The sequence below is a fragment of the Stereum hirsutum genome, assembly GCF_000264905.1.
Source record: "Stereum hirsutum FP-91666 SS1 unplaced genomic scaffold STEHIscaffold_7, whole genome shotgun sequence".
Classification (NCBI taxonomy): domain Eukaryota; kingdom Fungi; phylum Basidiomycota; class Agaricomycetes; order Russulales; family Stereaceae; genus Stereum; species Stereum hirsutum.
In genome coordinates, this window is record NW_006763137.1 from 2,129,927 (window position 1) to 2,156,346 (window position 26,420).

Sequence of the window (26,420 nt, forward strand, 5' to 3'; positions counted from 1 at the left end):
ACTTGCATATACAGCGACTCGGTCTACTGCAGGGTTTTAGGGGCGACTCGAAGTCTACCCCCACGCTATTTTGATAGTATTAGGGGCGACTCGAAGTCTACCCCCACGCTATTTTGATAGTATGAAGAATCTGACTTACATGTTGTTGGGGAGACGGTGCGTGGTGAGGGTTAGCGAACGAGTGTGATGGAAAGTCGTGTTCACAACTTGCAGCTCGATTCGTTATTGTCTCACGCTGTCTTTGTGCCACTTTGTGTGGCCCTCTTTGTTGAAAGGGCTAATGTTTCACACAAAACAGTGTATCTACCCGATTGTATATACTACAATATGTTTGGGAGCTTTATATGAGTGCCAACTCCACGTTACCGTCGGCGTTGGACTCGAAACTGTCCACAATCTGACATACTCTGATATAACACGACGGCTAGGACGTCACCCAACTCTCCCTCCAGCTCACCCACCATGGCACTCTGTCTGTTCCTGTCAATCCAGTCCGTGGTCTCCCTCGTGACCGACAGTATAGCCTTATTGTCATCGTCCGAGTTCTTGCTACCCACGCCCTCCTGGTCGCCGAACTGGCCCCTCACATTGGATGTAGGAAGAGAGGGAGTTGAGGGCTTCGATGCGACGGTGTTGAGCCTCATCCTCGGACGCAAACTCCTCGGCCTCCTTGATCATGCGCTTGATTTCGTGCTTGGAGAGACGACCCTTCTCGTTTGTGATGGTGATAGACTCGGACTTGCTACTATAGAGTCAAGGAAACGAAAGGAAAATCAGTCTCGAATTCAGAGGGTAGACGATGGAATGGTACGTACGTTCCCTTATCGGCGGCGCCAACCTTCATGGTACCATCGGCGTTGGCCTCGAAGGTGAGGTCGATCTGAGGGACACCACGGGGAGCAGGAGGGTTACCAGAGAGCTTGAACTTGCCGAGAAGGTTGTTGTCCTTGGTCAAATAATGTTCACCCTCGAACACCTGGATCAACACGGTGGGCTGGTTATCGGTCGCAGTCGAGAAGCTACGAATAATGCGTCAGCCGGATTGATGCGAATAATATAAAAGGAAAATAACGTACATTTGGGACTTGCGGGTGGGTATAACGGTGTTACGGGCGATGAGCTTGGTGAAAACACCGCCGGTGGTCTCGATACCGAGGGTAAGGGGGTAGACATCGACGAGGACGACATCCTCGGTTCCCTCCACACCGGATAGGATACCACCCTGGACGGCAGCACTATAGGCGACGGCCTCATCGGGGTTGATACCCCTGGACGGCTCCTTGCCACCGAAGAACTCCTTCAGGAGCTGCTGGACCTTGGGGATACGAGTCGAACCACCGACAAGGACAACCTATAAATCGGAATAGTCAATACCAAAAAAAGGTATAGAGAGCAATCGACAGACCTCGTCGACATCCTCCTTCTTAACACCGGCGTCCTTGAGAACCTGCTCGACGGGCTTCATCGTCTTTCTGAAGAGGTCCAAGTTCAATTCCTCGAACTTGGCCCTGGTCAAGGTCTCGGAGAAGTTGTTGCCGCCCTCGAAGCTCTCAATCTCGATCCTCGTGTTCTGCTGGGAAGACAAAGTCCTCTTGGCCTGCTCGACCTCCCTCTTCAGCTTTCCAAGCGCGCGAAGGTTGCCAGAAACGTCAGTGCCGGTCTTCTTCTTGTAGAGCTTGGTAAAGTACTCGATAACACGGTTGTCGAAATCTTCACCACCGAGATGGGTGTCACCGGCGGTGGCGAGGACCTCGAAGACACCGTCATCGATGGAAAGGAGATATACATCGAAAGTTCCACCACCGAGATCGTAGACGATGATCTGAGACTCGCCACCCTTCTTGTCGAGACCGTAGGCGATGGCGGCAGCGGTAGGTTCGTTGATGATACGGAGGACCTGGAGACCAGCGATGGTACCAGCATCCTTCGTGGCCTGGCGCTGAGCGTCGTTGAAGTCTGGTAAAGAATAGTGGGTAAGTTCAGATTCTGAAGTGGCAAGGTAGCGAACGACGTACAGGCTGGGACGGTGACGACGGCGTGAGTGACTTTCTTGCCGAGGTAAGCCTCAGCGGTCTCCTTCATCTTCATCAAAACCATAGCGGAGATCTCCTCGGGTGTCTAAAGCGATGCATAAAACCCGTTTAGCAAACAATACTCGAAGTTGCGGGAGGTGAGAGAGATCGGCGTACGAAGTCATGGGGCGCTCCCTTGTATTAAACTTGGACCGACGGCTTCCCACCCTTCTCAATGACCTTGAAAGGCCAGTGCTTGATGTTGTGCTTGATTTCAGGCTGGTCCATCTTGCGACCGATGAGACGCTTAGCATCGAACACGGTGGCTTCTGGGTTGGAGTGGAAGGCGTTCTTTGCCGAGTTACCAATTCTGCCAACGAAATACTATATCAGAATGCAAAACACGGTGAGTTTTGGAGAAGCAGATCCTTACAAATGTTCATCGTCAGTGAAAGAGACCCATGATGGCGTTATCCGGTGACCCTGGTCGTTGGCGATAATTTCGACACGTCCCCCACGGTGAACACTGTCAAACAATGAGTCATTAAGGCGTACAGTCCCATGAGACATGAGAGACTCACCCAACACACGAATACCTGTAGGCGTTGACACGTCGTGAGTAATTCTGCAGTTAGAATGATCCTGGAAGCTCGACATACGTTGTACCAAGATCTAGTGGTGAACAGGCGATCAGGACCAGTTTTCAAAGCACGAGAAGAAAGGGCACGTACCAATACCGATAACAGTGCCATAGTCAGGCTTTTCTGAATCTGCGCTTACTGGCGGGCAGAGGCAGATGAGTGCGACGAGGAGAACAAAGAGGAACGACAGGCCGGAGAAGAGCCGGCCTGTGTGCGTCCGCGAAGGACGGGACATTGCGGTGGTCTTTGTCAGCCAGGGCGTGCCAGACGACCTTTCCGCCGTCCATCTCGCCCTTCCGGGCGTTCATTTCCTTCCAGCGCTGCAATACCATATCCACCAGGACTTCCCTGTGCATCGGAATGCCTCACAACATCAGCCATCTCCTGTAACGCGTCTAACATCGTCCGACGGGTGAGCGGCCGTGAGCTGACGGAATAAGCACGGATTGTCGGTGTTGGAGAGTATGAGGGCTCAGGAAGTGGACCAGGTGAGCATGGAGGGGAAGAGCTCGGTGCGGTCGTGCAGGGGAGCTTGGCGATGTCTGCGTCGGAGAGGTGCGAGGAGATGGAGAGGGGAGGAAGGAGAGAGGAGGGTTGCAGGGGGTCATGACGGGAGAGGTATCGCCGGAGAGGAGGGATGAGAGTTCGCGGAGGAGGGGATCGCGAGCTTCGGATAGGTAGGTTAGAGGGAGGATGTACGGATTACTGTCTTAGTCCCTGAATGAATATATGAGTATATACGCGTAGTAAGTGAAAAAAAAAGTACCTGAGAGGCGCGATACCCGCACAAAGCCGGTAGAATCTCCCTAACGACATTCGCCTCCTCCCCGTCAACTAGTTGTCCCGGTGCACCCAAGTGTGTAAATGAATCGGAGGACATGCGGGCGATGCTGCTGCGGGCGAGACGGGCGCAGAGGGTGCGACGGATGGAAAGACGAAGAGCGCGGATGGCGCCGGTGGAAGACTGGATGGCGGAGCGGATGGAGCGCGGCGGGTATTGAGTAGGAGAGGCCGGTGCGGAGAGCGGGATAAGGGGGAGGCAAGATCTGGAGCGGGGTGAGAGAGGGAGGGAGGTGGGAGGAGGTGGCGTTTGAGGATGAGGAAGCAGGTGAACGCGTAGGGCCCGTTTAGGAGCGGGTCGAACGCGTTGACGATCTCGCGTTCGAGCGGGAGAGAGTCGAACTGGGTCAGGTCGTTGATGGAGAGTCTGGGCAGTGGAGAAGAGTAGAAAGCGAGGGCACGGAAGAGGATGGGGAGGATGGACTGTAGGTGGACGGGCGAGAGCGTGGTGATCTGCGCGAAGAGGTGGTTCAGGTAGACCGGGATGGCGATATCGAGGGGACGTCGGTTTGTCGTTAGCGGCGTTACGCTCGTGGGCGATGCGAGCGGGATGGATGCACTCGATGGGTGTCGTCGGTGCGAGTGCGTCAGTCGGGTCGGGGTCGTCGATTGCGTGGGGAGTTCGAGAGTACCAAACCAGTCCGAAGGCAGGGCAAGGGCGCGTTCGACGATGGATGCGAAGAACGCAAGCACACCTGCGATATCGGCCTCGCTCAGTCGTGCCAGTGTATCCGGGCGGGACATGAGTTCGGTGAGGAAGGCAGCGAGCCAGTCGACGGAGCGCTCTCTCTCTGTCCGGTCTGCAGCCTCGATCGCACACTCCCGATACCGTCCGATCGCTTGCTCTGCAATGTGCTCTGCAGGATCCGGCTGATGCGAAGCGTCAGGTCTGGCGAACGGCACGCGTTGCTGTTCGACATCGTTTTGTACCAGAGCGAGAGGGACATCGAAGTGCGGGACAACGTCTGACGCGCGAGGTCGGCGAGACTGCCTCTGTAATAGTATTAACATCACCGTTGTAAATTGTTGTGAGAGAAACGAAACAGACGCACCTCAGGAACTTGACCCCTCCCGTCGTCCTCGAACTTGAACCTTTCTGCCCCTGCTGACTCACCTCCAACCCCACCCTCATCTCCCTCTCCCCGGCATCTTCCCATCCTCCAACGCCCGCAGGAACCTCCGGCACCCCGTTCTGCAGCAGGTGCATACCGAGAAGCTGGGCTGAGGCGGAGGTCGGGTTGTGAATCACGTCGGTGAGTAGGGCGATTGAGGTGCGTGAGATGGGAGTGAGTTTCTTAGTCGGCGTCGTTAGGGATGTGGAGGCGGGAAGAGGGGGTGGGGGTGAGGGCATGGGTTTATGGGAAGAGTATGAGAGAGGTTTATTGTGCGGGTTTGGGGGAGGTCGGAGGGGCGTTACGGGTTTCGCATTATTTGATAGGTGGACGGGCGAGAGCGTGGTGATCTGCGCTGAGAGGTGGTTCAGGTAGACCGGGATGGCGATATCGCGGGGACGTCGGTTTGTCGTTAGCGGCGTTACGCTCGTATGCGCTCGATGGGTGGCTAGGTGCGAGTGCGTTTGTCGAACTTAGGAGCGGGTATTCGTTCGGACGAAGGCTTGGAATGAGGGGGAGGCGTTGTTACGGAAAACCCATCGGCTGGAGCGAGGCGGGGACATTTGAATGGGTTGGGGTTGGTGGTGGTGGTGGTGGTGGTCAGACGCGACGGCGGAATAAAGGGAGGGATCGGGGTTAGTGGTGTGCCACACGGAAGCAAATACGAAACCGAAACGAAAATAAAGGTGGGGAAAGACTGGGACGCACTTCGTTTGGCGGGTGACGTTTCTGCATCGGATTGTTTGGATCTCGGCTCGTGTAAGTGACTAGAGCTCGTGCAAGTGGCTAGAGAAGGAGGAAGGAGGAGCGAAGTGGGTACGGGTACGCGCAAAGCGATGGACGGAAAGCACGGAACGGTGGGAGTGTCGCTTCGGGACTGCAGGTGGACGGGCGAGAGCGTGCGGAGCTGGGAGGAGCTCAGGTAGACCGGGATGCAGATATCGATAGGGCGTCGGGTTGTCGTTAGTGGCGTTACTCTCATTGGCGAGGCGAGCGGGATGGATGCGTTCGATGGGTGGCGCCGGTGCGAGTGCGTCAGTCGGGTCGGGGTCGTCGTTTGCGTGGGGAGTTCGAGAGTACCAAACCATTCCGTGGGCAGGGCAAGGGCGCGTTCGACGATGGACGCGAAGAAGGCGATAACGCCTGTGACGTGTCCCTACAGTAGATATATCAGCATATAGGCATGGTAAGAGAAACAGAGAGCATACTCGAGAGGCGCGCCCATGCCCTGTCCATCAAATCGGTATCCATATTCAAGTACGATATCCAGCGGGTAGACGGTAAGGACATAAGCCAGACGAGATATTGCACGACGTGACGACTGCGTTGAAACGCTTGCCAGTCACGATCGTGCGAGTAACCAAGCAACGCGGCGAGCCGTAGTCTATCACTGAAGCAAATATATCGGCGACTCGTAGTCTACCGCTGAAGCAAACATGTCGGCGACTCGTAGTCTACCGCCTTGAACGAGAGTCCGACACAAAGGGACGTTGGCAAATAGAGAAGACGGAACGCGTGAAGCCAGACGCGACTCCGCCACGTGGCCATACCGCCACGTTGTCCCTTTCAGATATGGACGCACTGAGTCGCGCGACCGTTTCCTTTCGAACTGCTCCCTCTTGTCTTTCTTCGTGTCTTTGCTGGCCTCTGATTTCGTCGTTTATTTTTTGAGTCTTCGCTGGCCTTGGATCTCATGTCGTATCTCCGGTAGACTTCGAGTCGCCGTTCTTTTGTCTTGGTAGACTTCGAGTCGCCAATGTCGTGTCTGGGTTCGAGAGGCTGTTATATTGTCTTGGTAGACTCCAAGCCGCCACTATGTTGTGTCTGGATTTGAGTCGCTGTTCCCGTCTACTTACAGTGTACCTGCGCGTTTGGCTGGAGTCCATAGGAGCACGCGCGGGTCTCCTCATTGGTGACCTGGGCCTCAGACTCGTCAAACGGGATCCGTCGGGTTTGGTGCAGTATTCAATGGCATGCGATGACGCATTAAGCGTCGTCGTTGGTGAAACGACGACGCTTCCTGCGTCATCGTATGCCCTCGAATGCCCTGAATATGGGTGATATAATACTCCGGCTCTGTGCACTGTGCCCGACAGGTCGGTATACCAAGTACATTGGAATGTGCGTCTTTCTTTTTCTTGTTCTTTTTCTATCTCTCATGCTTCTTCTCTATTTCTCGGCTCCGTGTACTGTGCCTGGCAGCTCGGCATAAGGAGCGAATCGGAACTGCCGCCTGTTCAGTGCCTGACCAGGTCGATAGGAGGTATGGGGTTGGTCGGTTTTCGCGCAGTGCTCAGTGGCATGCGATGACGCATTAAGCGTCGTCGTTGGTGAAACGACGACGCTTCCTGCGTCATCGTATGCCCTCGAATGCCCTGAATATGGGCCAATTATTCTTCCGGCACTGCACAGTGTCCGACAGGCAGGGCAAGCAAATCGGAACATTCGGATGCCCGGCGCCCGGTGATTTCGACACAGGAGGTACGGATTTGCTTTATACTCAGGGACTGTCGGTTTGTTCGCAGTGCACAGTGGCATTCAATGACGCATTAAGCGTCGTCGTTGGTGAAACGACGACACTTCCTGCGTCATCGTATGCCCTCGAATGCCCTGAATGCCCTGAATATGGATGATATTATATGGTGGCTCTGTGCACTGTGCCCGACAGGTCGGTGTGCCAAGTACATTGGAATGTGCGTATCTCTTTTTCTCATTCATTTCATTCATTTCCTTTTCTTATTTTTGTCTTATCCATCTCCCGTCTCTGTACGCCGGGCCTGTCAGCTCGGCATAATGAGCGAATCAGAACGTTCGCCTCTTCAGTGCTTGGCGAGGTCAACAGGAGGTACAGTTGTTTCATATTTGCTTCTTCTTCTTCCTTCTTCTTATTTGTTGTCATCCTGGCTGATCTAGTGATTTTCCGTGACTAGTTATTTCAGAGTGGATGGGCGACAGGACGGTTCCGGTGGAATTCACAAATGGTGAATGTCTATACTCAGCGTGGAATACCCTAGACCAGCACATCCTTTATCCCTTTTGTAAATATGTTCATTTTTATCCAACTTGTCTGGTTTTTATGTTATTTGCCCTGGTGCTGTCCGTAACCTCGGCCCAAAACCCAATCAAGTTGTTTCTTGAATTCCTTGGTACCTGATCAGTGAGATCGAGATTGCTATATCAATCTTGGTGATGGATCTGCGATTGACCCCCTCTTCAGCCAAATAACCGGTGAGTGTACATTGTCCCTACTCTCGGTTCTGCATTATTAATGATCGCTCGTCCCCATCCGCCACATTTTGCCTTTCTCTTCTCGCCTCCATCTACTTTTCCCTCTTCCCCTCTCTTTAAGTTGCTTTTGCCCCTGTGGCGTTCACAATGGCTGACACCAACTTCTATGAGGGCTCTCGCTTTGACATACCTGGCGCTACTCCTGTCCCTGGCCTCGAAAACCGCCCAAGCTACCTTCCTCGTCTGTTCATCGTCGATAACCATGTCCAACATCCCGATCATAGCTTTGGGTCTATATATGTTTATCTTGAGGACACTAAAGATGCTGAACGTATGAAGCGAATCCGTAAATACACCAAGGGCCTGAAGATCCCTAGTGGAAGCAAAGAGTTTCTCATGCATGATTGCGGTCAGTTTTTTTAATCTTGTCTTTTTGGTTGTTTGTTGAGGTAGACTTCGAGTCGCCTCTGCTTGCATTGTTTTGCCTGGTAGACTTCGAGTCGCCATATCTCTGTCCCCCCCCTTTCCCGTCATACATCCCTTCCTTTGCGATCTTTATTTCCTCTTTTGTGCTGTGTTTTATTTGCCGAGCTATTCCTGCTTTCAGACGTCTCATCTGTTCTCTCCATCCCATGTCACCTATTCTGCATCATTTGTCTGTACAGGATTATTGCATGCGGAGGATGGTGACGTCCTATTTGCCAGGCCGATTGGTGGAGATTCGAGCGGAGCGAACGATTCTCTTCAACTCATGGCCTTCGGAAAGTGAGTTTATTTATTGATTCACGTCTGATGTTTCTGTTACTAATACTTTAAACTTAGGCGATGGATAACAATTCCCGTTGTTCAAAGCCTACTAGAGTTTCGCAAAAATATACTTGGGCCAGACAGCGAAATCAAACCGGACGATGGTGCGAACGGTACTGCGTTTGAGCGGGAAGGACATTGTAAGGGTATAGGCGCTGGCACTCGCGCTTATAATCTTGCGGTTTCGGTGGAGAAACAAACCCAAGTCAGTGCACCAGCCGGTCAGGGGAAGGGGTCAGTCGGAGAATTGGAAGAGGGTGTTCGGCTTAGGCAAGGCGCAATCAAGGTATATTTCTTTACTTATCTAATCTCTGTATCACCTCTAATCAAGTTTGTAGCATTCGACGGAAGTGGGGATGTACTTCGCGAATATGCTTCCTGGACGTTGGAAAGAGGTGGTCTCCAAACAATCTGATCTCGTCAATGCGCCTCGCATTGGCGTCGATCATAACCGAATGTTCGGTAATGTTCAGATGAACATTGCCTCTGCGAAAAAGAAAGAAGGTTTGTTGATTCCTTTCATCTAATACGAGTCTTTACTGATATAATCATCTAGCTGGAAATCAGCTAAATTCTCTTGGCTTCTTTGGTGGTGCTCATATAGACAAAGGCGACTCTGACGGTGCGCTCACTGCAATGCTGGGTTGTAATTATATACCGGCGGAGGGTTATCATGGCGGGTTCTTTCATCTAATTGAGTTGGGAGTATTTGTTACCTTAGAGAGTTTCAATTGCCTATTCTTTTCTGGTCTCCGTCTTCATGGTGGTACTGCTCCAATTTGTACGGACGCTACGCGTTGGGTTGATTTTGCCACTCGACTTGTTTTTGTTCTCTATCCTCCCCGTCACATTCTGAATAACTTCTCGATTACGGCATTTGCTTCTGTTGATACACGTCTACGTAATGCCGAACAAGAGCATCAAGCTCGTCTTGCCGCTAAGAAGACGATGAGGGAAGAGAGGCGAAAGGAAGAGGGCGCAGACTCTGATACGGAAGGAGAGGAAGAGTTGGATGATGTGACATTCGAGGAGGGCAAGGCGTTTAAGGTCAACTATCCGAACATGTTGAAGTTTCCTTCGTCTATTAAAAACAAGTAAGTCTATCTTATTCATTGGAAATTTTCTAATCTCATTTGCTTGCATGTAGTCCTCAGAATCCACATGTCCAGTCCCTGGAGAATCACGCCACATTCACTCAAGATGGTCATATTATCATGCCTCGTCATGCCTGGATCACTTTCATCGTTCGTAATATTTACTTGATGAATATTGGCCTTCTCTGTCAGCTTGGGACCAAATCCGGGGTATGTTATGTCTTCTTACTTTCTTAGTCTTCATATTTTGACTTCAGTTTAGTTGCGCGTGGATCCTGTGGCGTTCTTGAAATCATTTTCGGTTTCTGGCGATGATCATTATGGAGTGACAGAGGAGGATATCGAACGAGTATTGGAAGAGTGGAAGTATGCCCCACATATCAATGGTGAATTTCCATGCTCTATCAATTTCTAATCAGTCGCTGACTTCACATATTATTCAGATTTTGAAGCAGATGCCCCTCGCCGTCAGGCAGCTCAAGAATGGCAGGATTGGGTTGCGCATACGTCTAGCTTTATTCCTTCTACCTATAAGGGTCTCCCAGGAGACTTCTTAGGTATCGCAACTTCCGAGTTCACGCCAGAATCCGGTCTCATCAGAAATAGTGAGTCGACTTCTTGGACACTCTTTCCTTGTCACTGAAATTCTTTGGGATAATAGACTCTTATGAGAGTCAACTCAGGAAGCAGCAAGAGGGTGCTCGGGGCAAGAAATGTTCGAACAAGGCAAAATCTAAGAGCCGCCCCCGTAGTGAGTATTATTGTGTCCACTGTCCTTTATTTGTTGCTCATATATAAACCATACAGAATCACCAAGGAAAAAGAAAGACGACACACCGGGTTCGTCAAAGGGCAAGGCAGATGAGGAGGAGGAGGAAGAGGAATCTGAGGATGAAGTTGACCAGTTAGCGGATGATGAGGATAGTGAGGATCAGGAAGCGGGTGAGGATGAAATGGGAATTGAGGAAGAAGACAGGGAACCGTCAGCGCCTGAGAAGGAAGTCATACGACGTACTGTTCGCCGTACCGTCACAGTGATAACTACAGACCTTAATGTAGTGTATCGCGGTGGTCTTCGACGTTCTACTCGACTTCAGGCAGGCAAGTAGTACATAATCCCTTTAGTCTTTTCTTTAATCTTATTGTCTTTGGTTCAGAGGACTATGTTCCAGACTCCGTCGCTTCAAACGAATTGCTCTATACGTCCGACAATGTGTACGCTATCGTCATTGCGACGGAAAACCGCCTCAACAACCTCCTTATTCGAGCCAAGGATGAAGAAACAATATTGGCAGATCTTTGCAGGATATTCCGTGAAAGTAAGTCGATATCGGCTTCATTATGCACTTCATTTCTGACTTTGTTTCCTTGACTAGTATCTGTTCCAACGAATTCCTGGCTCTCTGAGCATTCCATCTCTAGCCAATTGATAGCTTACCGGCAAAGCACGTCCTATATCCACGACTCCTCTTCTGATTGGGACCTTGATTTACGCCGTCATGTTCTTCCTTTCTGGCGTCGCATCAATCAGCGCAATGAGGTTTGGCTCTCGATGGATACCATCAAATCTGCGTCTGCCAGTATGCAAGCTATGAGGCGCCTTACGGAGGAAATCCATGCAACCTACGCCCTTATCCGCTCTACTCGCTATCATATCCTCATGTCCCATTGTCTCGCATGGTTCTGGTTAGAGTCCATCTGCGCCTATCACTCTCAGCCACACATCGCTCGCAATACCCTCTCGTTATCCTGGCCTTGCAAATTGGCACGATATCTTCTCATCGTACTCGAAACCCGGCTCCCTACCTTCACTCTTCGTCCCAGCGACTATATTCCTCATCTTTCATCCGAACCTCAAACATTTCGCACCATCGGGATCAAGGAATATTCAATCACAGACTGTGTACCCACTCTTCAACAGCGCGTCTATCTTCAGATGAAGCGTATCTTGCAGAAGTGGCTAGATTTCCCACAGGATGAGATCGCAGATAGTCAGGCATGGGTGGTGCAGAACTTCGTCAGTGTTTTTGGATTGGGGTCTCTGCTACTCGACGAAGTGTGGGATGTTTATCAGCACGTGCCGAAGCATGTGCTGGGCCGATCTCGAAAACAAACTCGCACCATCTTCCTACATCAGCTCATACCTTTCTTTCATCATATCCGAAGCTGTGAAGCTGCTGTCAAGACCTCTTCAGCTCGAACTTTGCTGGACCAGTATCACGTCGAGTACGAGATGCATGGATCTTGCAGAGGTGATCAATCTGCTACAACCTACTCGAGTTCCATCGAAGTTGCAACCTGTTCCCAAGAATTACTGGTAGATGGAGATGAGAGCGCATGTTGCCCTGATAAGTTGGTGGAGTCGAGTAATGGTCTTGATGTTGCAATGGCGCTAAGTCCCTCACTATATGTATGTTCATTATTCACATGTGTACGTGCTTTTTACTCACATGCTGTGTTTTGTATACTTTCAGACCGCTTCACTTGATCAGCAAGATGATCTAGAATTCCCCCCACCACTCCACTCATTATCCCAATCTTCAAAACGATCACTGGAAGAACTTCAACCCCATTCGGGTCCATCAAATAAACGTATCAAAATCACACCTTCCACTACCCTCGCGTCTACCTCTCGCACGGTCTCTTCTTCATTGTCACCATCTCCTTCAATATCTCCACCTCTTCTAGCCTATCCCTCGCGGATCTCATTATCACGAATGCATCATGCTCTTACGGTCCTTCGAAAACTGGCATTCTTTCTGGAGTGTCCGTATCCTCATGAGAACGTACAGGGTTCACGCTACGTGGGGACTCTAGAGGATCAGCCGGCTGAGGATATGAAGTTGATGAAAGAAGTAGCCAGTGATCTCGATGGATATCTTCCGTTTCCTCGACGTGCACCATCCGTTCTTCACGCCATGTCCACATCCGGCCTTTCTGGTCGTGACTTCAACCAATCGCTTCTTTTCAGTGCCATATCATTTCGCGCCATCTTCTTCAAGTCCCAGTATCACTTCGATCACCCCACCTACATGCAAGACTTCGCTGAGTACAAGAACCGTGTCCTTCGCCTTCACCAACCGGACTATCCCTCCTCTATCATCACTCCTGGTGCGAAGACTCACTCGTATTGGGCCAATCCGAATCAGTATAGCAAAGGTGCTCATACACCTTTAGTCGACAATATTAGTCTCTACTGGTCTTCCATCAATCTCGAGTGGTGCTATCCTCCTCACAAGGTTTTCAAGACCTACAAGAGTATCGCAAACCGTCCACCACTCGAGCCACCTTCTCCTCTACCATTCCACTCCTTCTTCGACGACTATCTCTGTTTCAATCGAGGTTCACCATCCACAGGAAAGAAGACCAATCTCTTTCCCAATATAGGATCGTTGATTGGTTACCTATGCACTTTGGATCTTTCTTATGCTGGATACGTTGAAAAGCCGTCTCTGGATGATGTGGTTGAAGCGATGGTGAAGATCAATGCAGGTGGTATCAGGGGGCTTATTGCGCTAGGTTTGGTAGAGAAGAAGGATAAAAGGCATAAGTATTCTCTCGCCGAAATCAAGAAAGCTTTCTCAGTCTTTCATGATTTTCTTTCCCAGCATTTGACAGAGAAAGAGAATTCTTTCCCAGCATTTGACAGAGAAAGAGAAAGAGGCTACGGTTTTTGATCGTCCTATGTCTGAGCACTTCTGTTGTAAGATCTCAAAACTTGTTAGACTTGCGATTGTTGTATTTCCTGATGATGATTGCTTTGAGTCTTGTACGTGTCAGCTTTAGTGTACCTGTACATGTTCTTGTTACAATTTTGTTTATTTATATACCTTTTGCCGCTGTTGTGATCATGTCTTGCTCGAGCTTCATACTATTTTGCAAGCAACGTGATTTGCCTGAGGTACGCATCATGACACTGAGATCAAACCTCATTGTACTAACTACCCTTCTCTAGTAATAGCCACACGATCGTTTCCCCAAGTGACTACACCGCGGTATTGTTGTCGCTCAGATTCAACCCACCCATGTCTAAACTTCCGGATTCATTACTGTCTCCTGTTTCTCCCTCTTTTTGTGCGGCCATGCTCACATCATGTGATTCTGCCTGGGTCTCCGTGGTTCGTAATCTCTTTGTCGAAGTTTCTCCGGTCAATAGCGAAGACTGAAAATATCCAACAGGTCGTTTGATTGCTAATCCCCTCCCTGGCTTGTGATATTCGTCCCGCACACGTATAATTGATTCGTAAGTCTACTCCTTCAATCAGAGGGTAAATATACATATATATATCAGTATTGACGTACCTGTTGCATGGCATTATCAAGCATTGCTATACTCTTCAGTTGACAGATCAAGCGGTGCTGTGGAGTCTTGCCTCCAGACGGTACTGTCTTGAACGCAATCTGAGCCTGTACTATCTGACCAACTCTGAACTGCGCCGGATTGAAGCATATAAAGCTGCAATCATTTCTATACAAGGTCAGTCTATTGGTATCCATAGAGCAAGTGTAGACGACTCACTCAGATTTACGACGGTGCATGGGTATATATTGGTAGTACCCCACTTCATTAGTAGGCAGATGAACCATGTTGGATGTGGCTGCACGGGTAAGATGGTGATGTGGATCCACGTTCGATGCAAAGGGTATGCTGGGCTCGCCATTGGCATGTTGAATAGGTGTAAAATAACGGTTGGAGTACTCCTTTGAAGTCATATTAGAGTCCACTGCATTGATTACGTCCCAAGCTTTCAGCGTCCCTTCCTTGTAATTGGCCGACATCTTCTGATGGATGGTTTCGATTGCTTGGCGATCTTCAACAAAATGTTTATTTCCCCATCCATGGATAACTATGCTCTGTTTAGCAAACTGAACACGGCGTGGAATGCTGTGTTTGTAAGTTTCTTGTACACTTCTTACATAAAACTGTGAATGGCTTACTCTGTTTTTGCGATGATTGGAGGAAGGGTGAAATCCCACAAGACACCCTGCACGACAAATATTGCTTCGATGCCTTCGGACTCCGAGCTTCCTTCGTTGAAAAGAAGTGTTGAATTTCCGTCTGTATCCGTATATATGATGGTGCGTTCGTTGAGTGTTTGCAACTATATTTTGAACAGTGAGCTTATATGTATTGACGATATTTGTGAACTCACATTCTTCAAGGGATAAAGAAAGTTTGAAGTATCCATTTGAGCTCTGACCTCGGCCAGGACACCATCGATATGTGCGGCTGCATAAAATCAGTACCATCATTTATTATTTTATACGTTAGACTGAACTCACTGTTCTGAGAAGATTCCATATAGTGACGGAAGTCGACAACGTTGAAAGTCATGTTAGATACTGGCTTGGGCAGGACGTAGTTTATTTCGATGCGAAGTTAGGACTGAGAACAAAATACGGTGTGTTGTCTCTTATATCTTTTTTATATCGCGGCATGTTTTTCTGATCTAGGGTGGGGAAACAACTTCAACCATATCTGGCTCGATCTGAACATGTCTGTCATTAATTCATGTACGATATATGAACGGAGTTCATACCAGTACGGTGGAAGGAGTTCATAACAGTACGGTGGAAGCACTAGCACCGATTGAACGTTTGAGGGTAACCTATTTCGCTTGGTCTGCGTGCCCCTCTCGCTTGTCTCGCTTACCACTTGTGGCGCATGTTTCAGGTTCTTTACGTGGCCTCCTTCGTTTCTTTTTATATGATGCCTGCACGATATGCAGAATCCACGTATATTCCCCAAGTCCCTTGTCGAATCCACGTATATTCCCAAGTCCCTTGTCAATTGACTTATCCTCAAGCGACTTCTGGTCATACTTATACTGCTCATCATCAAGACTGTGGGTAAAAACACTATTATGTTCCTTGTCGAATTCAATGTTAACATCAAACCAATACAGGGTCTACGACGTATCTGTCATACACGTTCGGTCATTGTGTCTGCCTAATATAATTCCACATACAAGTAAGATAGAGTATTTGTTTCTGGTTTTATGTCGCTCATATTCTCAAAGCTCCATATCCATCCCTTCAACATGGCACTCAGAACACCATTGCGCAGTGTCGAGCAGAAGTTCGAGTAAGCACAATTCATCATACTCTATCTGTTCATCTTCCGATGACTTACGGATATATAGGGATGATCCTTTGACAACTTACATGATCATCGTCCTCAACCTTCAAGCCATCATGTTACCCGAAATTGTATTCAACATTATGTCGTTCCTCCCTATGAGCGATATTGCTACCTGCGCACGGGTTTGCCAATCGTGGCTTGATCCTGCTATATGTCGTCTCTATCGGGAACTCGATTTCGGTTTTTTTGCGGGAATACTGGGCCTGCCTTTCACGTACGATGTCCCAGATCCAACTAAAGGCAGACTGGTATGCTATAGTAAATTTATCTTCATGTATTACGGCTTACGATTGCAATATGTGCTTCCAGGTCATCCCCAGGAATGTAATTATCCCGAAGTGGCGCTGGGACCGATACAAGCCTCTCTTCGTGCACACTAAAGCACTGTACGATAACTCCGTTTATGGCTATCGGGGAATGACGCCGGAAAGCATAGAGGTCATTGCTCGCAGCTGGTACTTTGGTCCCATGTTCCCAAACCTCGAACATTTATGCATTTGGTCGTCATCGCTTCTTCCGGCCTTCAGCTCTCCGAACCTCAAATCCACCCGTATCACGCCTGCCGCTGCTCGCGATACCAATATCAGCCTCCTTGGTGCTCTCAGTGAAACAGCAATGAACTGCCCTAGTCTCACGGAAATCATGCTCATCCCAGGCGAGGTCGACGACAGTACTTTCGTCAACCATGAAGACGCCCGTATCGCATGTATGAACGCATATACCATGTGCAGAACACTCGTCCGCGTCTCACTTCCCCTCTATTATCTCAGCCCATGCCTTCTTCACATCCTCTCAAATCTTCCGCACCTTGAAAGCATCGACATGGTCACAAAGACAAGCGCATCCCCTACACCTGAAGATGGCTGGACAGGCCCGATGGCTGCCGTTGGATACTTCGGCACATCTCAGATGACCTCATTCCCTATGTTACGCGCTGGATCCTTCCCTATGCTCCATACAATCGGCATCGCATTCAACGATCCCATGGCCGCGGTCGATCTCCTTCGCAACCCCCACTTCCCTGTCGACCGCATTTTGCGTTACACTATTCGCATCAGTGGTGAAGCGTACACCAACATGTCGGTCGGTATTCGTCTCATCATCGAAACCCTTGCGCAGAGGAATAGTCCGGTTACGGACCTTACCATCAATACCGCTGCAGCGAGTGGCACACTGGTCAGCGCCCTATCCCGCCACGACGTGATCTCATACTACGAGCTTGTCAACTTACGCAAACTATCGGGTCTTCTCCGATTTCACCTCGTTCATAATAGCCCGGTCAATATCACGAACCATGGACTTGCCCTGCTTATTAAAGACTGGAACATCGAATCCCTCATCCTTATGTGAGGCGCAGATAATCGAGCACTCGAAGAACGACTGTGAGAAGCGTCACTGTCAATGATATTGCCCTCACAAAGTAATAGAAAAAGAAAGAGACGCAATCTATAGTAAGACTCACCTGTGAGAAGCGTCACTGTCAATGATAAAGAGACAAGGACGCTTCCCACAAGTTAAAAGGACGCGCTCCGGCGCTTACCGGTCTACTATACAGTTGGAAAACTACCTGCCTAAACGGGACGCAGAGGCGCGGAACCGAGGCGCGGAATCCGGCCCTCTGCGGCCCGCTGGCTGGCGAAATAACTAAAGTCATAACTCTGCAGTAAGTGGTCCTATCAGTCCCGGAAAAATTGCTAAAATATCAGGAAAATTCCCTCTGTCTCGTCGTAATACTCCGGACACCTTAATCCCAGTCCACTCATCTATACACTATCTTCTCTCACTCCGGATGTACTCCTTGAAGTCGCAACAAACTGTCGAGCGATACGCGAGTTAGGCCTGTTTTTGGATACCTCCACAGGCGACCTCACATTACCCGCATTACACCCTATCATCTCCAAACTCGACCGCCTTCATCTCGGAAACTCCTTCATGACTGTCGGTGACCACAGAAGATCGAGGCAGATCACAAGCTTCCTGTCAAACATCACAAACCAACTTCCTTTCATCCTTATGCCCCGTGAGCAAGAACCCCGACTGGATGCAACCTTTTCTCGTATCGTCATTGTCGACCCGACAACCCTTGGTATGGAATATGATGGTGAGGATCAGTTACCTTGGTTAGATGAGGAGTGGAGGTTCGTCAGCAACAACTTAGAGTCAGTTAGGGAACGGGATTCGGCGTTGGTGGAGGTGGAATGTCTCCGTTATCATATAGACGTATTAGAGAAGGCATGTAGGAGGCTTGAGAATCAGTTGGCTGTTGCTGAAAGGCTACCCCGTCAAGGACAGTCTACGCCCTTCTTCTCCAAATAGTTTAACCAGCTCTTTTTGTTCTTTGGATTGCATTCCAATCGGTTTTTGTTTCTCATACCTATATTACCTCGAATTTAATAGTAAACTTCAGACATTTTGTGTAGAACGATAGTCAACTTCTAATATTGTTCCTTTTACCTTCTACATTATCTCTTCAGTCCTGTGGGTATATGTGTCTGATGAAGATGATCGTCTTTCGTGAATGATATTGTTATGAGCTTCTCTTGATCTATTTGGCTTCATGTTTCAATCTCTCCTGACATTGATGATATTCATTCTGATACTTCTCTCGATCTGGTTAACTTCGTGTTTGAACCTATCACTTTAGAATATGCATTCCGAGGCTTCTCTCTATCTCATCAGCTTCCTATTTAGCGGTCTTTAATCAAGAATTTTCATTTCGGTACTCAGGAGTCTAATTTAGATAACTTTCCTCAGACATAGAAGTCTTCTTGACTTCACCGTCTAATGTTTCAGGGCGATGTTATTGTTCAGTTGTGCATGTAACAGGTTTCAGTAGTTGTAACATCCTCGATTGGCTTCGCACTTCTTCATTCCATTACGGCTAATTATGGGGGCTCAAGTGATCATTTCCCTCAGTTCCTTAGCCGACATCGCCTTTCTTTTGTGATCCATTTATATCGTGCATCACCCACTTTCCTTGAACCCACCCTTTCTGACTTTCTTCGTTAAATCCTATCCAATTTCTGGATAGTTATCTGCCCTCACCCTGCATAATTTCACTCACGAATAGTGAGTATCAAGCCTTTCTTCCCAATTTCAGTTTACTGATAAGATGTCATCTAGGAAGTTCGCTTTTGAATCATGTCGGATTTACATCTTCATCCTCATCAACCTAACCTTTTGAGGTCAGTTTGGTGTTTCAATATAGCCATAATTATCGACTAACGGTACATGTATTACACCTATTGCTAGGAGTGCATGGTCCAGGATTGAAGACGCTCCTGAATTGGTGACCAATATTCTTGGCCACTTAGAAAGACACGAGCAAGTTCCGGCAAGCCGCCTCAACAAGAAGCTTAACTTCATAGCAACCGAGTTGATATGGTATCGCGTGGACTGTAGAGTCTTTCTGTTCCTCACCAGAGGCATTCTGTGGACCAAAGGCACCTATAGACAGCGCATGATCGTGAGTTACACATATTCTATTGTCTTTTGTCCAATTGCTCATACATATATATATTTGTTAAGAGACTCCTCCGAACTCCTACGAAAGCGGACTGGGCACGGTGGAAACCTCTTGCTGAGATGACAAGAGAATTCTCCGATCAGTCCATCGAATCTGCTTATGGTCTCGAGGATCACGATATCTTCAGGCTTCTCGCCACTCGGCCGGAAATGCACCTATTCCCAAACTTATCCAGGGCCTACATCATGGAGGCTCATCTTTCGCCACTTTTCTTATCGCCCACTATTTCCGAGCTTCACCTCACCGTTAGCTTCGAGGATCAGCACGGTCACGCTTCATATATGGAAGACACTGCTCCGTGGATATCCGACTACATTTCCAACCTGAAAGCATTGCACATCTATCCATGGCGCATATTGCCCACCTCCGACTCTCATTCTCCTGCCACGGCCACCATTCGTTCTATTCTCCATGGAGCTTGTAAAACTCTGACAGAGACAAGTTTCCCAGTGTACTACGCCGACTGGGGAATGCTTCAATCCCTCCTACAATCCGAAAACCTCCGCTCGATCCAGTCCAATTATCATTCGCTGGCAGGCCCCGCAGAGCCTATCCTATACACCGGATGTCAAGATATTCTACACTGGACCTACAGCGAGATCCATTTTCCGATGAACTTAGCCCTTCCATTCAAAAACCTCGTGGATCTGGACATTTCCTTTCCCTATCCCAGTATCGCCACACAACTCTTACGCGAGACTGTTCTTACCCAACTCGACTCTCTTACACTCCATTTCACGGTCTTAAAGCCCGACAACCTTGGTGTTCCCTCTCCTGCTCAATTCTCGCTTACACCCCTATTCTACCGGATATACGACTCTGCCCCGCAAGTCCAGCATCTGAAGATATTCATGGTTCCATCCCAGCGGAAGGGTTCTTCTAATATAAGGAACGTTCCCATCGTCAACTGGATCGACTTGTCTCCCATAACCCTCCTCGTCGACCTCGTCTCCTTCGAAATCACTCACGTCTATCCAATCGACATATCATCCCATCATATTGCCAAGATCACCCGTGGACTCCCATCCTTGACAAGATTTATCCTCAATCCCCACCCTGTGATCATACGCAGTACTTCGTATGGTCTCGACGTATTATTTGCAATGGCAGCATGGGGAAAAAAACTCAAAGAGGTGGGAATATTCATGAACTACCACGAGACGATGCCGTCCATTCAAGAAGGTGTCTTCTTCGACCTACTTCGCACTTTATATGTCGGCCTTTCCTTCACGCCTGAAGATGATACGATATATAATGCAACATGTCACGCATTATATTATCTCCTACCTCCCAGCGCCAAGATCAAGACATGTCCCTCCTCCCTTGCACCATTCCGTCCTGTCTCGACATTTTTTGAGGACAATGATGGATCACTCTCCGAATTCTCAGACACCTGTCTTGAAGACCTGCAAGATGCATGGGTAGGGGTAAGAGGGGCCATGAAACAGATTCACGAGACTGTTATCCTCGTTCATGGGAGTCGGATGGTGAGAAGGGAAGACATGGAGGCCAATGGTAAGTCTTGACCATCATATTCTTGTATGTCGGTCTTGCCTCATTATTGTCATAGGAATCCTATCTTGAATATGTTCCCTATACTTTGATTGGAGTAGTAAAATAATACTTGATGGTATTTGTTTAGGCGTAATATTTCAAACTCTTTTCGCTAGTTATATTATGAATGTGAACTGGTGTGTCGATCTTGGGATATTGAACTCTGGACATTGGATTAAGAGGGTCTTTGAACTCTTCTATTTTTAATGTCCACCACTTCTATCGATCATTCACATATTTAGTCAGGTTCTCCTATTATTAGGGTAATTCATTTGGGTGTTCTTCTCTCTGCACGGTGACCCAAAGGAGTAAGTGCCGCGATGAGGGTCTGTATACTATGTTTCAGATACGTCTTCTATTCCCGTCCAACTCGGACTGTACCTGATTCGCTTTCTCATAGATAATAAAAGTCTTTGCCTCGAGTCATTCCCCCCTCTGTCCATTATTGCACTGTTAGGTGTTCATGTCCACTTCCTTCTGTTATATTGTGCTACTGGGACTGATCCTATTCTGCCTAGTCAAAGGTCAAACCAAACATAATCCATTAAACCACATTCTCCATAACTTGTCTCAAGTAAGCTATCAATAGATTCATTGCTGGTTCCTTCAGTTACTCATGAGTTGCAGATCTCAAAACAATATGTCTCTGAAGCGTATCAACCAAGCTGGTCTTCAATGCCTGGTCAACTACCCGTACGCTTGCCCATACACTTTGTATACAGTCAAATCCCTCATATAGATATTGAACTAGGCAAGCAACCGGTTGGCCACGCCTTCAACAAGCCCCAGAGCTCTTGACTCAAATATTGGACGATTGTGATAACAATACAAGAGTTGCTATGACTCGTGTTAGCAAACTGGTCCGCAATTGTGCAACAGCCGCGGTGTGGCACACTGCAAATCCCAAAGTGTTTATGGCTCTTGTCCATTGCTCGTTATCACAGACGCCGGCTAGATTCGATGAAGGCGATGTCATAGTACGTACCAACATTGTATTTGATACTGCAGTGACTGACTTTCCTTTAGTACATACGCACTGCTCCAATGGCCACTCAATGGAAATCATGGCTACCGCTCGCAGAATACGTGAAAGTATTCCAGGACAATTCCCTCCACGATGGTCACAAGCTCACCAAGGATGGCATCCAGCTCCTGAATACAACTCGCCCGGTTCTTCATATATTCCCCAACCTACACACCGTCTACATCTTCGACTACAATTTCTTGCCAATCTTCATGTCACCAAACCTCAGTATAATACACCTCACCATGACGCAAGAATTCATCCAGGACCAGAGTCACATCAGCTCCATCGCTTCTGCACTCAAAGACTACTGCCCTAACATCACCGAGCTCCACATATATTCTGTCAGTGAATGAGATTGTCAACTTAGCCATAAGAAGACTATCCAGGCACTCTGCGCCCTCATCACATCGGTCTGCTCCACCCTTATCCATGTCAGCTTTCCGGTGCATCTCGTCACTTATGAAATCCTTGAACGACTCATGCGCTGTCCACACCTTCAATCAATAGGCCAATCAATACAACCCAACAGAATCGGCCTACGGAGTCATACGGATATATGCAGAGGATTGAACTGCCATGTCATCAATTCGTATAAACGAAATGACATAGAGTCACCGCACACACCATTCCCTGTGATCGAAGAAATAGACCTTCTGGTGCCAAACTTCAAGGCTGCTCGCATATTATTCTGCTGCTACACATTTTCCAATCTCGACACCCTCAATCTCTCCTTCCTCGGGACGAAACAGGTGGAATGGTCAAAATCCAAACACGACGATTTATTACAAAACATACATCACTGTGCACCTCAGCTCAAACATCTTGGCCTATTTATTCTCTCCCCACCATCTTCATTCGTCAAAGACTTCCCGAGGATTCAATGGGCGAGTCTTCAAGTCGTGGCGAGGTTTACGCTCCTGGAATCATTTCAGCTCCTTCATCCTTACCCAGCTGAGATCACTCGCTCTCAGATTGGTATACTCCTCTCCAAGCTTCCGCACCTCACCAAATTCATTCTTAATCCGCATCCTGGAGTGCATACGGGATCTTCATTCGGGGTGGATGTGCTTTCAGAGGTGGCCAGACGGAGACCAGAGTTGCAGGAGTTGGGATTGTTCTTCAATAAGAACATAAATCTACCGCTGAAGAGCATCCCGGTGACTCCTTTCCATTCCCTTAGACTCTTTTATCATGGAACTTCAACGGTACCTGGTGCCCAAAAACCTTTCAAAGATCTTTCTTGCTACTTAATGTCCATTTTTCCTCCTGATACTGAATTTTCGCATTATCCTGAAAATTTCACCTTCTTGAAAAACAAGCGTAGTTTTACTATTCTTCCGATTACCCATGAGGTCGTAGATGCTAGATTACGTCCTGCTACTGATGCGGCCCAGCTGTGGATTCAAGTGAAGGAGACCATGGATCTTATTAGGGACTTGAGAGCGGATTTACTTACGAATTAGTTCATTTGGTATTGTTTATATCCTTTTACGAACCACTTTGATTTATGACCCTTGAAGATCATTCACGTTGATTAGTACAATAACAATTGGACTCAATTCTCTTAATCTAATTAAGAATTCAAGTTTACTGTTGTTGATGCATCAGCCATTGTGCGTGGATTATTCCCTCCATAAAATATTCAAACTAACAATGTGACTTGGATAATCTTTATAGTGGAATGAATATCACACGGTTATTTCCATCAATATGAAGTTCGTCTACTCTCGATCATCATTGTCATATGAGTTGGTTCTACTCTATATCAGTATATTGACACCCTTCTTCTGACTCTTCTAGTGTCGTGTAAACCAATCTCATTCACGGCTTTCATTTATGGCGAAGAACAGAAGATTCATTTCGGTACCTTCAACACCCTGAAACACGTTTATTGCATTGTCTGTACTGGTTAAATACTGACAGTATCTCGCCGTTTGCTCAACTTACATCCCATCCCCGTACTTCACTGCAATCATTCTCACCCAACTTTGTTTTCATATCAACCATGCCTCGTAAAGCCGCCACTGCCAACTCTGGAAATGCTGCCTTGTCTAAGAATGCTGGCGATGTGGCCGGTTCTGCTGCTGCCCAGTCTCCTGCACGCCGTAATACGCGAGGGTTAGTATTACTACTTTGCTCATACATCGAGTAATATTGATTGTATATGTGCGTAGACAAGTTAAATCTGACAAGGAAAAAGATAACAAGAAGGGTGTTGGAAAAGGCAATGTCCAGGAAAGGTGTGTTAATTCATGCTCATCACGAATAAGTGTCATTATTGCAACTCAATACTTGTGTTTAGTACCAACAAGAAGGTTGCTAAGCGCAAGCATACTTCCGATAATGAGGACGATGAAGATGTCAAGAATGCTCCTGAGTATGTATATACTCTTTCTATAAGTTTATAATGCATACATTCATTCCTGTAATAGCCAAACCCCCCCACCGTCTAGTCCGCCTGGTATATCTCCTCCTTCAACACCTTCTCCTTTGAAGAAACTTAAAGGGGCTGGGTAAGTATATGTCATGCTCAAGAGAAATATATATTGACGTTACTGTGTATATGATATAGTAAAAGGACACTGGAAGGTGTAATCATTGATACGCCTTCCAAGTCGCCTGGAAAGAAGTATGTTATTTTGCTTATTGATCTAGTCTTATACTGATATGCTATCAGGCCGGTTCGCTTTGAGACTCCACCGCCTTTGGAAGTGCAAGTGCCAAAGACACCAAGGTCTTCGGCGAAGAAACATGCAATGAACATAGATGATGACAATCCGTTCATGTCTAAGGATGTTAGCCGGCAAAAGGGGCACACCAAATCGTATGTGCTTTTCTATTTATTAGACTTACTGTAACTGACACATTGCACAGTTCTGCGAGTCAATTATCGAATCAACAACTTTGGGAGAAGCGAGCTGCCCTTGCACGTCTCATGAAAGAAATCGAGGCTCAGATAGGTGACACTGGAGATCAAGCTCAATCTGAAACTTACAGTGATGAAGAGCATAATATGACTGTTGATGGCTATGAGAAGGACGACTTTGTTGTTGACGATGAGGCTGAAGAGGATGGCGATGCTGGAGATGAGGATGGTGCAGAGTACGACGATGCTCAGGAAAATAATGAACAGCAGGAATATACGCATGGAGAGGAGGAAGAGGAGGTGGAAGAGGAGGAGGAAGAGGAGCCTGAACAACCCAAGCGAGCAAAGACTTCCAAGGTTAGTTATTTTCTATATCCATTACCGGCGCTTTCTAATTTCATGTGTTATCAAAATACTGTTAGGCCTCTTCTTCAAGGATTCCTGACAATGGCAATGACACCGATCCCGGGGAACTTTCTTCTGACTCTATTCAAAGGCGCAAGAAGATTGCCCAAGGAAAGAAGAAGGCGGCAGACCCAGAGGTTGAAAAGGATGGTGCAGGATCCATTCAGATTCATGGGTATTCATGTTTTGTTTAATTTTTCACATGTCTGCATCTCATATTTTGACTTCTTCAGATTCCCGAAGAAGAGCGGTGTCAATGTCAAGGATACAAGGTACTGGTGTCACATTCTGCGTATCATTTGTGATATTTGGCTCACTCTTATATTTCAACAGGAAGTACAACATGTCTATTTGTAGTGTGACGAGTCGTACCCTACAGCACAAACTTGTGCAGGCAAGCTTCAGAAATGTTCCCCCGTATCCAGAGTAAGTTGTTTAAATGATTATCTATATTTATAAGTATGCTCATGAGCATTTAGGGCTGGTGGTATCACTGGTTCCACTTCAACAATTGATCTAGATTTCCTGGATGATAGCTCTTTCACTGGGATTCAGATACCGTGAGTTATTTCATTGCAGTGATACAATATTTTGATACTGATTTGTGGTACAGGGCACTGGTTCAGCTTCTCACATTCACCCAGGCTGGGCGATTTCACAATCCCGCATATGCCAATCCCGATGATTTCTCCACCGCCTTTGGAGTATCCACGAACCCGACCATTCACATTCCTGATACTATCATTCCGTCGCTCTTCATTTCCTTCGGAATCGTACATCAATCCAATACCATCAAAGGTCGAGCGATCGGTGCCAATAGTACCAAGGGGTATAAGGATATTCAGATATACCATATCAGTCAATATCACGAGAGGGCAATTGCTTTCATGTGCCGAACCCTTGGCGAAAGTGAACTGTCTCTTTATACCTATGAAGGAGCAGTTGGGTACAGTACAATGTTTGGTGAACTTGGTGAGCAATTATATTACCTGCTACTTGAAATCAAATTAACTTATAGTCAACTTATCCACAGCGTCACCGACTCGTCCCTCTCCGACCAAGAAGAAGAACAGTGCTGGCCCCTCCTCACCCTCCAAGCCCAGTCCCCTTGACAACATGCGGCGAGCCAACATGAAGAAGACTGTCCCAGTTACCAATTCAATTGG

General features: G+C 47.8%; 8 protein-coding genes across 8 annotated transcripts in view; 5 read left to right on the top strand and 3 right to left on the bottom strand.

Moving 5' to 3' along the window:
* Positions 1–549: 549 nt before the first annotated feature.
* STEHIDRAFT_131483 (heat shock protein 70) lies at positions 550–2,888 on the bottom strand (the record flags this gene model as incomplete). Its single annotated transcript, XM_007304490.1, has 10 exons — positions 550–745; positions 816–1,019; positions 1,077–1,351; positions 1,406–1,956; positions 2,016–2,118; positions 2,190–2,207; positions 2,253–2,382; positions 2,446–2,538; positions 2,594–2,608; positions 2,740–2,888. 10 exons carry the CDS (start codon positions 2,886–2,888, stop codon positions 550–552), a joined length of 1,734 nt encoding a protein of 577 aa, XP_007304552.1.
* A 160-nt stretch (positions 2,889–3,048) lies between these two features.
* On the bottom strand, positions 3,049–5,895 carry STEHIDRAFT_157255 (uncharacterized protein; the record flags this gene model as incomplete). Its single annotated transcript, XM_007304491.1, has 6 exons — positions 3,049–3,358; positions 3,442–3,699; positions 3,768–4,486; positions 4,608–5,053; positions 5,314–5,748; positions 5,814–5,895. The coding sequence occupies 6 exons, from the start codon at positions 5,893–5,895 to the stop codon at positions 3,049–3,051; spliced, it is 2,250 nt and encodes a 749-aa protein (XP_007304553.1).
* A 2,085-nt stretch (positions 5,896–7,980) lies between these two features.
* STEHIDRAFT_157256 (uncharacterized protein) lies at positions 7,981–13,411 on the top strand (the record flags this gene model as incomplete). The annotated part of the gene is made up of 14 exons (XM_007304492.1): positions 7,981–8,242; positions 8,499–8,598; positions 8,656–8,926; positions 8,979–9,144; positions 9,197–9,734; positions 9,788–9,944; positions 9,997–10,120; positions 10,178–10,339; positions 10,396–10,485; positions 10,542–10,735; positions 10,794–10,839; positions 10,892–11,053; positions 11,111–12,144; positions 12,209–13,411. The coding sequence occupies 14 exons, from the start codon at positions 7,981–7,983 to the stop codon at positions 13,409–13,411; spliced, it is 4,509 nt and encodes a 1,502-aa protein (XP_007304554.1).
* Positions 13,412–13,825: 414 nt separating this feature from the next.
* On the bottom strand, positions 13,826–15,069 carry STEHIDRAFT_157257 (uncharacterized protein; the record flags this gene model as incomplete). Its single annotated transcript, XM_007304493.1, has 7 exons — positions 13,826–13,896; positions 13,965–13,983; positions 14,037–14,190; positions 14,254–14,619; positions 14,673–14,836; positions 14,888–14,964; positions 15,018–15,069. The coding sequence occupies 7 exons, from the start codon at positions 15,067–15,069 to the stop codon at positions 13,826–13,828; spliced, it is 903 nt and encodes a 300-aa protein (XP_007304555.1).
* Positions 15,070–15,775: 706 nt separating this feature from the next.
* On the top strand, positions 15,776–18,192 carry STEHIDRAFT_157258 (uncharacterized protein; the record flags this gene model as incomplete). The annotated part of the gene is made up of 5 exons (XM_007304494.1): positions 15,776–15,819; positions 15,878–16,124; positions 16,186–17,222; positions 17,432–17,539; positions 17,631–18,192. 5 exons carry the CDS (start codon positions 15,776–15,778, stop codon positions 18,190–18,192), a joined length of 1,998 nt encoding a protein of 665 aa, XP_007304556.1.
* An 825-nt stretch (positions 18,193–19,017) lies between these two features.
* Positions 19,018–20,986, top strand: STEHIDRAFT_157259 (uncharacterized protein; the record flags this gene model as incomplete). Its single annotated transcript, XM_007304495.1, has 4 exons — positions 19,018–19,061; positions 19,129–19,342; positions 19,405–20,917; positions 20,973–20,986. The coding sequence occupies 4 exons, from the start codon at positions 19,018–19,020 to the stop codon at positions 20,984–20,986; spliced, it is 1,785 nt and encodes a 594-aa protein (XP_007304557.1).
* Positions 20,987–21,596: 610 nt separating this feature from the next.
* Positions 21,597–22,336, top strand: STEHIDRAFT_157260 (uncharacterized protein; the record flags this gene model as incomplete). Its single annotated transcript, XM_007304496.1, has 4 exons — positions 21,597–21,649; positions 21,708–21,816; positions 21,901–21,933; positions 21,983–22,336. 4 exons carry the CDS (start codon positions 21,597–21,599, stop codon positions 22,334–22,336), a joined length of 549 nt encoding a protein of 182 aa, XP_007304558.1.
* Positions 22,337–23,988: 1,652 nt separating this feature from the next.
* STEHIDRAFT_111358 (uncharacterized protein) overlaps positions 23,989–26,420 on the top strand; it is a gene marked incomplete at both ends in the record, with an annotated part of 3,589 nt that continues 1,157 nt past the window's right edge. The window contains 13 exons of the mRNA XM_007304497.1: positions 23,989–24,101; positions 24,158–24,223; positions 24,286–24,360; positions 24,416–24,496; positions 24,556–24,612; positions 24,661–24,807; positions 24,858–25,206; positions 25,272–25,429; positions 25,488–25,526; positions 25,588–25,680; positions 25,734–25,814; positions 25,868–26,226; positions 26,288–26,403. Coding sequence (XP_007304559.1) covers positions 23,989–24,101; positions 24,158–24,223; positions 24,286–24,360; positions 24,416–24,496; positions 24,556–24,612; positions 24,661–24,807; positions 24,858–25,206; positions 25,272–25,429; positions 25,488–25,526; positions 25,588–25,680; positions 25,734–25,814; positions 25,868–26,226; positions 26,288–26,403 — 1,734 coding nt within the window. The remainder of the gene's footprint in view (positions 24,102–24,157; positions 24,224–24,285; positions 24,361–24,415; positions 24,497–24,555; positions 24,613–24,660; positions 24,808–24,857; positions 25,207–25,271; positions 25,430–25,487; positions 25,527–25,587; positions 25,681–25,733; positions 25,815–25,867; positions 26,227–26,287; positions 26,404–26,420) is intronic.